At 40.2% G+C, this 12,187-nt stretch overlaps 1 protein-coding gene across 1 annotated transcript in view; it reads right to left on the minus strand.

Annotated features, from left to right (window-relative positions):
• The window catches only part of LOC128666804 (calpain-1 catalytic subunit), a 159,537-nt gene that overhangs the window by 11,471 nt on the left and 135,879 nt on the right, over positions 1-12,187 (minus strand). Inside the window, exon 15 of the mRNA XM_053721599.1 lies at positions 7,242-7,302. Coding sequence (XP_053577574.1) covers positions 7,242-7,302 — 61 coding nt within the window. The remainder of the gene's footprint in view (positions 1-7,241; positions 7,303-12,187) is intronic.

Consider the following 12,187-nt stretch of genomic DNA (forward strand, 5'->3'; position numbering starts at 1 on the left):
AAATCGGAAAATTGTTTCAAATTGTATTCCCTACCTGAATCATGAAAGTTTAATTTTGACTAGACTGTCCCTTTAACTACACTCGTTCACGCCATTTGAATGTCAACTTAAAAATAACTATAGCTTCATTCATGATTTCCTCATAACATTATCCTACTCACAAAATTGCATGTTGAAGTCTCTCTCTCTCTCTTTGTGCCGCTTCTCCTCCCAACATCGATGATTATTGATTAGCCGAGACAATTTTTAGGAATCTGTCAATCAGTTTACCCCCTGGGTGTTTGGCCCCTTTCCTGCAATGTCACGCTTTTTTAATGCGCATGTGCTAATCACAATTTTGCATATGGATTCTATATGCGCGTCCATGATTCACGCATGCTCAATACCTTTGCCATCTCAAACAATATCACTAGCGAAACGGCTTGAAAATATCAGCAATCAATTTTGATTAGTGCAGAATTATATAACATTAGCTCCAGATTTCTAAAGTGAAGGGTTAAATAGATATCACGCAAAGAAAACAGAACGCCGCTCCTGGCTCTACTGAGCGGGTCTGTTTTCTTCTGCTAAGCGCATCGCAGGCACGCTGTCTATTCACATCGCGCCCGATCGTACTATTAAACTCAATGTAGCTCGCTCCCGCTCTGGTCTGGTAGCGGGAGCAAGCTACATTGAGTTTAATAGCACGACCGGGCCGGCTGTGATTAGACAGCGTGCCCAGATGCGCTGAGAAGAAAACAGAACGCCGCCCTTGGCTCTACTGAGGGGGTCTGTTTTCTTTGCGAGATATCTATTTAACCCTTCACTTTAGAAATCTGGAGCTAAGCTGTTATATAATTCTGCACTATGTGCTAGGTTTACTGGCCCTTTAACTAAATAAGAGTACAAGAGTACAATATTAAATGTCTAAAATTAAGATATTACACGTTGTAAAAATAAGAGAGAAAAATGTTCTAAGGGCAGACAAATAAAGGAGCCTGGGAGATTGTAAAAGAGTTTTCTGATTTACTTCTATTAGCAAGTTTACTTCATTCTCTTGGTATTTCTTTTTTCTTTCATGTAATTAGCAAGAGTCCATGAGCTAGTGACGTATGGGATATACATTCCTACCAGGAGGGGCAAAGTTTCCCGAACCTCAAAATGCCTATAAATACACCCCTCACCACACCCACAAATCAGTTTTACAAACTTTGCCTCCTATGGAGGTGGTGAAGTAAGTTTGTGCTAGATTCTACGTTGATATGCGCTCCGCAGCAGGTTGGAGCCCTGTTTTCCTCTCAGCGTGCAGTGAATGTCAGAGGGATGTGAGGAGAGTATTGCCTATTTGAATTCAATGATCTCCTTCTACGGGGTCTATTTCATAGGTTCTCTGTTATCGGTCGTAGAGATTCATCTCTTACCTCCCTTTTCAGATCGACGATATTCTCTTATATATACCATTACCTCTGCTGATTCTCGTTTCAGTACTGGTTTGGCTTTCTACTACATGTAGATGAGTGTCCTGGGGTAAGTAAGTAAGCTTATTTTCTGTGACACTCTAAGCTATGGTTGGGCACTTTTTTATAAAGTTCTAAATATATGTGTTCAAACATTTATTTGCCTTGACTCAGGATGTTCAACGTTCCTTATTTCAGACAGTCAGTTTCATATTTGGGATAATGCATATGAATTAATCAATTTTTTTCTTACCTTAAAATTTGACTTTTTTCCCTGTGGGCTGTTAGGCTCGCGGGGGCTGAAAATGCTTCATTTTATTGCGTCATTCTTGGCTCTGACTTTTTTTGGCGCAAAAAAAAATATTTTTTTTTTTCTGTTTCCGCCGTCATACGTGTCGCCGGAAGTTGCGTCATTTTTTACTTTTTTTGCGCCAAAAGTGTCGGCGTTCCGGATATGGCGTCATTTTTGGCGCCAAAAGCATTTAGGCGCCAAATAATGTGGGCGTCTTTTTTGGCACTAAAAAATATGGGCGTCACTATTGTCTCCACATTATTTAAGTCTCATTTTTTATTGCTTCTGGTTGCTAGAAGCTTGTTCTCTGGCATTTTTTCCCATTCCTGAAACTGTCATTTAAGGAATTTGATCAATTTTGCTTTATATGTTGTTTTTTCTATTACATATTGCAAGATGTCCCAGATTGACCCTGAGTCAGAAGATACTACTGGAAAATCGCTGCCTGGTGCTGGATCTACCAAAATTAAGTGTATCTGCTGTAAACTTGTGGTATCTGTTCCTCCAGCTGTTGTTTGTAATGAATGTCATGACAAACTTGTTAATGCAGATAATATTTCCTTTAGTAATGTTACATTACCTGTTGCTGTTCCATCAACATCTAATACTAGTGTTCCTGTTAACATAAGAGATTTTGTGTCTAAATCCATTAAGAAGGCTATGTCTGTTATTCCTCCTTCTAGTAAACGTAAAAGGTCTTTTAAAACTTCTCATTTTTCAGATGAATTTTTAAATGAACATCATCATTCTGATTCTGATAATGATTCCTCTGGTTCAGAGGATTCTGTTTCAGAGGTTGATGCTGATAAATCTTCATATTTATTCAAAATGGAATTTATTCGTTCTTTACTTAAAGAAGTCTTAATTGCATTAGAAATAGAGGATTCTGGCCCTCTTGATACTAAAACTAAACGTTTATATAAGGTTTTTAAATCTCCTGTAGTTATTCCAGAAGTTTTTCCTGTCCCTGATGCTATTTCTGAAGTAATCTCCAGGGAATGGAATAATTTGGGTAATTCATTTACTCCTTCTAAACGTTTTAAGCAATTATATCCTGTGCCATCTGACAGATTAGAGTTTTGGGACAAAATCCCTAAGGTTGATGGGGCTGTCTCTACTCTTGCTAAACATACTACTATTCCTACGGCAGATAGTACTTCCTTTAAGGATCCTTTAGATAGGAAGATTGAATCCTTTCTAAAAAAAGCTTACTTATGTTCAGGTAATCTTCTTAGACCTGCTATATCTTTAGCGGATGTCGCTGCAGCTTCAACTTTTTGGTTAGAAGCTTTAGCACAACAAGTAACAGATCATAATTCTCATAACATTGTTAATCTTCTTCAACATGCTAATAACTTTATTTGTGATGCCATCTTTGATATCATTAGAGTTGATGTCAGGTATATGTCTCAAGCTATTTTAGCTAGAAGAGCTTTATGGCTTAAAACTTGGAATGCTGATATGTCTTCTAAGTCAACTTTGCTTTCCCTTTCTTTCCAGGGTAATACATTATTTGGTTCTCAGTTGGATTCTATTATCTCAACTGTTACTGGAGTGAAAGGAACTTTTTTACCACAGGATAAAAAATCTAAAGGTAAATTTAGGTCTAATAATCGTTTTCGTTCCTTTCGTCACAATAAGGAACAAAAGCCTGATCCTTCACCCACAGGAGCGGTATCAGTTTGGAAACCATCTCCAGTCTGGAATAAATCCAAGCCTTTTAGAAAACCAAAGCCAGCTCCCAAGTCCACATGAAGGTGCGGCCCTCATTCCAGCCCAGCTGGTAGGGGGCAGATTACGATTTTTCAAAGAAATTTGGATCAATTCAATTCACAATCTTTGGATTCAGAACATTGTTTCAGAAGGGTACAGAATTGGCTTCAAGATAAGGCCTCCTGCAAAGAGATTTTTTCTTTCCCGTGTCCCAGTAAATCCAGCGAAGGCTCAAGCATTTCTGAAATGTGTTTCAGATCTAGAGTTGGCTGGAGTAATTATGCCAGTTCCAGTTCTGGAACAGGGGCTGGGGTTTTATTCAAATCTCTTCATTGTACCAAAGAAGGAGAATTCCTTCAGACCAGTTCTGGATCTAAAAATATTGAATCGTTATGTAAGGATACCAACATTCAAAATGGTAACTATAAGGACTATCCTGCCTTTTGTTCAGCAAGGGCATTATATGTCAACAATAGATTTACAGGATGCATATCTGCATATTTCGATTCATCCAGATCACTATCAGTTTCTGAGATTCTCTTTCCTAGACAAGCATTACCAGTTTGTGGCTCTGCCGTTTGGCTTAGCAACAGCTCCAAGAATTTTTACAAAGGTTCTCGGTGCCCTTCTGTCTGTAATCAGAGAACAGGGTATTGTGGTATTTCCTTATTTGGACGATATCTTGGTACTTGCTCAGTCTTCACATTTAGCAGAATCTCATACGAATCGACTTGTGTTGTTTCTTCAAGATCATGGTTGGAGGATCAATTTACCGAAAAGTTCATTGATTCCTCAGACAAGGGTAACCTTTTTAGGTTTCCAGATAGATTCAGTGTCCATGACTCTGTCTCTGACAGACAAGAGATGTCTAAAATTGATCTCAGCCTGTCGAATCCTTCTGTCTCAATCATTCCCTTCGGTAGCCTTGTGCATGGAAATTCTAGGTCTTATGACTGCTGCATCGGACGCGATCCCCTTTGCTCGTTTTCACATGCGACCTCTTCAGCTCTGTATGCTGAATCAGTGGTGCAGGGATTACACAAAGATATCTCAATTAATATCTTTAAAACCGATTGTACGACACTCTCTGACGTGGTGGACAGATCACCATCGTTTAGTTCAGGGGGCTTCTTTTGTTCTTCCGACCTGGACTGTAATCTCAACAGATGCAAGTCTGACAGGTTGGGGAGCTGTTTGGGGGTCTCTGACAGCACAAGGGGTTTGGGAATCTCAGGAGGTGAGATTACCAATAAATATTTTGGAACTCCGTGCAATTTTCAGAGCTCTTCAGTCATGGCCTCTTCTAAAGAGAGAATCGTTCATTTGTTTTCAGACAGACAATGTCACAACTGTGGCATATATCAATCATCAAGGAGGGACTCACAGTCCTCTGGCTATGAAAGAAGTATCTCGAATACTGGTATGGGCGGAATCCAGCTCCTGTCTAATTTCTGCGGTTCATATCCCAGGTATAGACAATTGGGAAGCAGATTATCTCAGTCGCCAAACGTTACATCCGGGCGAATGGTCTCTTCTCCCAGAGGTATTTCTTCAGATTGTTCAAATGTGGGGACTTCCAGAAATAGATCTGATGGCTTCTCATCTAAACAAGAAACTTCCCAGGTATCTGTCCAGATCCAGGGATCCTCAGGCGGAAGCAGTGGATGCATTGTCACTTCCTTGGAAGTATCATCCTGCCTATATCTTTCCGCCTCTAGTTCTTCTTCCAAGAGTAATCTCCAAGATTCTGAAGGAATGCTCGTTTGTTCTGCTGGTGGCTCCAGCATGGCCTCACAGGTTTTGGTATGCGGATCTTGTCCGGATGGCCTCTTGCCAACCGTGGACTCTTCCGTTAAGACCAGACCTTTTGTCACAAGGTCCTTTTTTCCATCAGGATCTCAAATCCTTAAATTTGAAGGTATGGAGATTGAACGCTTGATTCTTAGTCAAAGAGGTTTCTCTGACTCTGTGATTAATACTATGTTACAGGCTCGTAAATCTGTATCTAGGAAGATATATTATCGAGTTTGGAAGACTTACATTTCTTGGTGTCTTTCTCATCATTTTACCTGGCATTCTTTTAGAATTCCGAGAATTTTACAGTTTCTTCAGGTTGGTTTGGATAAAGGTTTGTCTGCAAGTTCCTTGAAAGGACAAATCTCTGCTCTTTCTGTTCTTTTTCACAGAAAGATTGCTAATCTTCCTGATATTCATTGTTTTGTACAAGCTTTGGTTCGTATAAAACCTGTCATTAAGTCAATTTCTCCTCCTTGGAGTTTGAATTTGGTTCTGGGGGCTCTTCAAGCTCCTCCGTTTGAACCTATGTATTCATTGGACATTAAATTACTTTCTTGGAAAGTTTTGTTTCTTTTGGCCATCTCTTCTGCTAGAAGAGTTTCTGAATTATCTGCTCTTTCTTGTGAGTCTCCTTTTCTGATTTTTCATCAGGATAAGGCGGTGTTGCGAACTTCTTTTAAATTTTTACCTAAGGTTGTGAATTCTAACAACATTAGTAGAGAAATTGTGGTTCCTTCATTGTGTCCTAATCCTAATAATTCTAAGGAGAGATAATTGCATACTTTGGATGTAGTTAGAGCTTTGAAATATTATGTTGAAGCTACTAAGAATTTCCGAAAGACTTCTAGTCTATTTGTTATCTTTTCCGGTTCTAGGAAAGGTCAGAAGGCCTCTGCCATTTCTTTGGCATCTTGGTTGAAATCTTTAATTCATCATGCTTATGTTGAGTCGGGTAAAACTCCGCCTCAGAGGATTACAGCTCATTCTACTAGGTCAGTTTCTACTTCCTGGGCGTTTAGGAATGAAGCTTCGGTTGATCAGATTTGCAAAGCAGCAACTTGGTCTTCTTTGCATAATTTTACTAAATTCTACCATTTTGATGTGTTTTCTTCTTCTGAAGCAGTTTTTGGTAGAAAAGTACTTCAGGCAGCTGTTTCAGTTTGATTCTTCTGCTTATATTTTCAGTTTTCTTCATTATAAGATTTAAACTTTATTTTGGGTGTGGATTATTTTCAGCGGAATTTGCTGTCTTTATTTTATCCCTCCCTCTCTAGTGACTCTTGCGTGGAAGATCCACATCTTGGGTAGTCATTATCCCATATGTCACTAGCTCATGGACTCTTGCTAATTACATGAAAGAAAACATAATTTATGTAAGAACTTACCTGATAAATTCATTTCTTTCATATTAGCAAGAGTCCATGAGGCCCACCCTTTTTGTGGTGGTTATGATTTTTTGTATAAAGCACAATTATTCCAATTCCTTATTTTTTTATGCTTTCGCACTTTTTTCTTATCACCCCACTTCTTGGCTATGCGTTAAACTGATTTGTGGGTGTGGTGAGGGGTGTATTTATAGGCATTTTGAGGTTTGGGAAACTTTGCCCCTCCTGGTAGGAATGTATATCCCATACGTCACTAGCTCATGGACTCTTGCTAATATGAAAGAAATGAATTTATCAGGTAAGTTCTTACATAAATTATGTTTTTGCTGAGAAACAGGGATGTAAGCTTAGGAGTCTGCACATGTCTAGATCCCTATATGGCAGTAGTTTTGCAAAAATGTTATCCTTTTTCAATTACACAAGATGGCAGCACTATTTCCTGCCATTTAATGCTCCAGATACCTACCCAGGTATCTCTTCAACAAAGAATATAATGGAAATAAAGCAAATTTAATAATATAATTAAATTGTAACCTTTTTAAAAATAGTATTCTCTGTCTGAATCACAAAAGATTTTATGGAGGGTTTTATATCCCTTTAATAATACGTACAACTCACCATAGTCATGTAGTAGAGATACCAGGAGACAGTGGAGTTCCACTCCAGTCATCATGTCAGACTACAAGAGAGTGATCAGAAGGGTGAAAAGGAAAAGAAGTTAATTAATTAATTAGTTAATTAATATTGGTATTTCATAATTAAACAAACAAGAAACAAGCAACTCTACTAGCTAATTTTGCAAGAAAACAGCTTATTTTCTGTGGGTTTTTTTTTACACAATCTGTTTCTGTTTTCATTCACTTTGATGTAACATATTTGTTTTTACTAAACAAGCACTGTTTAATATGACATTTTTTTCCCTCCTGTTATTGAAGCTCTCTTGAAAGCCGTTCTCTGATTTTAACACCCTATTACTTATAAAATGTCACAGGGTGTGGGAAAAATACCTAAACTCAAAAACAGGAAGAGGTGGAGTTTTTCCATCTTTCACCTAAGGTGTTAAAAGTCTACTAAAGTGAAAATTAAAGTTTTATTATTTAGATAGAACATGCAATTTTAAACAACTTTCCAATATACTCCCATTATCAAAACTTGCACATTATTTTTATATGCACAGTTTCTGAGGTTCCAAGCTCCTACTGAGCATGTGTAAGAATTACCTGTATAATCTTATATACCTTTTGCGATTGGCTGATGGCTGTCACATGATACAAGGGGAGGGAATATTGGATTAACTTTGACATTTGCCAGAAAAACATAATTTATGTAAGAACTTACCTGATAAATTAATTTCTTTCATATTGGCAAGAGTCCATGAGCTAGTGACGTATCAGATATACAATCCTACCCGGGAGGGGCAAAATTTCCCAAACCTCAAAATGCCTATAAATACACCCCTCACCACACCCACAAATCAGTTTAACGTATAGCCAAGAAGTGGGGTGATAAGACAAAAGTGCGAAAGCATAAAAAAATAAGGAATTGGAATAATTGTGCTTTATACAAAAAAATCATAACCACAATAAAAAAGGGTGGGCCTCATGGACTCTTGCCAATATGAAAGAAATTAATTTATCAGGTAAGTTCTTACATAAATTATGTTTTCTTTCATGTAATTTGCAAGAGTCAATGAGCTAGTGACGTATGGGATATCAACACCCAAGATGTGGAACTCCACAGAAGAGTTACTAGAAAGGGAGGGATAAAATAAAAACAGAAAAAAGACTATACCCCAGGTAAGACAAAAAACTTCCTAAAACATGATTCCCATAATGAAACTGCCAGACTGCAAAGGGAAATACACATAGACCTGACTCATGGCAAATATAAGTAAAATACATATATTTAAAACTTTATATTAATACATAAAGTGCCAAACCATAGCTGAAAGTGTCTTAAATAATAATACATACCTTACCGAAAGACACCCATCCACATATAGCAGACAGCCAAACCAGTACTGAAAACTATCAGCAGAGGTAATGGTATAGGAGTATATCATCAATCTGAAAAGGGAGGTAGGAGATGAATCCCTACGACCGATAACAGAGAACCCTTGAAAAGATTTCCCGCAAGGGAAACCATAAAATCAATAAGTGATACTCTCTTCACACCCTTCTGACAAACACTGTACTCTGAGAGGAATTGGGCTTCAGAATGCTTAGAAGCGCTTATCATAGAAGAAAACAAAAAAATCAAGCACAAACTTACTTCACCACCTCCATAGGAGGCAAAGTTTGTAAAACTGAATTGTGGGTGTGGTGAGGGGTGTATTTATAGGCATTTTGAGGTTTGGGAAACTTTGCCCCACCTGGTAGAATTGTATATCCCATACATCACTAGCTCATGGACTCTTGCCAATTACATGAAATAAATATTCTACTGCTCATTTCAAATTCAAAGTCCGCCTCAGCTTGATAAATTGCCCCCTTACTCTTGTAAGCTGAAGACATTTTGAGGTAAAATATTTTACATAGAGATGCTCAGGTGATATTTTCATGTCAACTTTTTACAGTTATGCTGCATCTGTTATGCCGCGCCGTTTTAGCTGTTGCTAGGGATGCAGCGCCTGCTGTTTTACTCATTGTCTAGGGTAGAGTCGGCTCCTGTGTGTGTGCGGCAGTGACGTCATCGCCGCACGCTCCTTTCATTCTAAAGCTGGTCAGGATCTCCTGTGGCTCCGCTGCTCCATAACCCTGTCCGGCTGCTCTGAGCAGGCGGACAGCAATCGCCGGAAATCAACCCGATCGAGTACGATCAGGTTGATTGACACCCCCTGATGGCGGCCGATTGGCCGCGAGTCAGCAGGGGGCGGCTTTGCCCCAGCAGCTTGTGTGAGCTGCTGGTGCAATGTTAAATGCGGAGAGCGTATTGCTTTCCGCATTTAGCGAGGTGTTGCGGACCTGATCCGCACTGTCGGATCAGGTCCGCAACACCTTTGATAAATAGCGGCCTATGCTTTTATTGTGGTTCTTACTCACACCAACTAAAGAACTGTGACATTCGGCCGGGAAAGCCAATGCATAGAGGATAACACTGGGGTACCTCTAAGCATGATCACTACTAAATCCCCTCACTCCTCTCGGATCCTGTTACCTGTTACCCTTACCTTCCTTCAGAATTCTGTCCACACTCAAGCCTTCATTGATTCAGGGCAGGGTAGCTGGAAACTTTCTGGATCACCATTTTATGATTCAGGCTGGGTTGCCTCTTCTGCAGAAAAGACATTGTCTCAAAATAACTACTCTGGATGGCACTCCTCTTGGGTCAGGGTTAATCTATTTCGAGTCAGCGCCCCTGACCCTGACTGTGGGATTCCTTCATACCGAACAGATGCAATATGAGGTCATTCATTCCCCAGCACAGCCTGTCATCCTTGCTGCCACCCCACCGTCCTTACGACTGCATAATTGACCTCTTTCCCAGAGCCACACTTCCTAAAGGGAGGATTTATCCTCTCTCCAAAGCTGAAACCAAGTCCATGGAGGAGTACATCCAAGAGAACCTAGATATAAAGGTTTCATTCCCCCCTCCTCCTCTCCTGCTGGGGCTGGCTTCTTTTTCGTCAGTAAGAAGGATGGTGGGCTCAGACCCTGTATCGACTACAGGGCCTTAAACAACATCACTATCAAGAATTGCTATTCCATTCCTTTGATCACTGTATGATTCACTTCAGAATGCTTGCTACTTCACCAAGCTGGACCTACTGTACGTGGGGCATACAATATGATTTGTATCTTCCCAGGGCACAAATGGAAGACCGCCTTCAACACAAGATCAGGGCATTACGAATACCTCACAATACCCTTTGGGCTTTGTAATGCCCCTGCAGTCTTCCAGGCATTTGTCAACAATGTCTTCCGTGACCTCCTCAATCGCACTGTCATCGTCTACCTGAATGATATCCTTATTTTCTCCTCCACCCTGGAGGAGCATCATAAAACGTGACACAGGTACTTCTATGTCTTAGAGACAATTCTCTTGTAGCCAAACTAGAAAAATGTGAGTTTGATAAAGTTCAGATCCAGTTCCTTGGTTATGTCATCTCGAAGGAGGGTTTTGCCATGGATCCTGCTAAGCACACCGCAGTTCTGGAATGGCCTCAATCCACTTTATTAAAGGAACTACAGAGATTCTTGGGGTTCTCAAATTATTACCGCAAGTTTATAAAGAACTTTTTCCAAACAGTCGCTCTACTCACTAAATTGACAAAACGGATCAAAGAATGTAAACATTGGCCTCCTGAAGCCATAAATGCCTTCTCTTGTCTGAAAAAAGCCTTTTGTTCTGCTCCTGTGCGCCGCCATCCTGATCCTGACCTACAGTTCACTTTTGAGGTTGATGCTTCCGAGATAGGGGCTGGAGCAGTTCTAACCCAAAGGGATCCTTTAACCTCCAAGTTGCACCCTGTAGCCTTTTTTTCTAAATGCTTTACTCCTGCAGAGAGGAATTAAGACGTGGGTAATCGTGAACTCTTAGCCATTAAGATGCCCTTGTCTGAATGGTGTCATTGGATAGAGGGCACCGCCAATCCCATTCAGATTCTCACTGACCACAAGAATCTGACTTACCTAGAGACTGCTCATCACCTCAATCCTCGACAGGCCAGGTGGGCCTTGCTCTTCTCCTGTTTTAACTTTGTACTTTCTTATGTTCCTGGGACCAAAAACAAAAAGCCTCACTCTAGTGATTCCTCTGAAGCTCCTATTGAACACATCATACCCTTCTCCTGTGTGGCCGCTCAACTGAACACCACCCTTCTTCAAAGACTGCAACATACCCAGTCTAGAAAGCCTCCTGAAGCCCCCCTGGCTCCCGATATCCTTTTTGTACCTCTGAACCTACGCACTCCTGTGCTTTCCTGGGCTAATGAAAGTAAACTTTCAGGACATCCAGGTTTGATAAGGACTTTTAAGCTTCTTTCCCGACATGTATGGTGGCCTACTATGAAGTCTGACGCTCAGGATTATGTGAAAGCCTGCACAACTTGTGCTGCCAACAAAACTCCCATATCCTTGCCTCCTGGCTTGCTCCAACCATTGTCCATTCCCATACAACAATGGACACACATAACAATGGACTTCATTGTGGACCTCCCTCCTTTCGACCATCATACGGTTATCTGGGTTGTGGTGAATCGATTTTCAAGACTGGCTCATTTTGTACCCCTAAAGAAACTGCCTTCTGCCCAAGAATTATCATCTCTTCTTCTCTTGCATATGGCACAACTTCATGGCATTCCCGTGAATATTGTTTACAACAGAGGTCCACAATTAATCTCTACCTTTTGGAGAGCCTTTTGCAAGTTGATTGGAACCACTGTTAAGCTTCTTTCCCGACATGTATGGTGGCCTACTATGAAGTCTGACGCTGATTGGAACCACTGTTTCCTTGTCTTCTGGCTACCATCTTCAGACTAATGGTCTAACTGAGAGAGTAACTCAGGATCTTAGTATCTTTGTTAATTCTCTTCAAACCAACTGGTCTGAGTTGTTACCCCTAGC

Source organism: Bombina bombina, chromosome 7 (assembly GCF_027579735.1).
Source record: "Bombina bombina isolate aBomBom1 chromosome 7, aBomBom1.pri, whole genome shotgun sequence".
Lineage (NCBI taxonomy): Eukaryota > Metazoa > Chordata > Amphibia > Anura > Bombinatoridae > Bombina > Bombina bombina.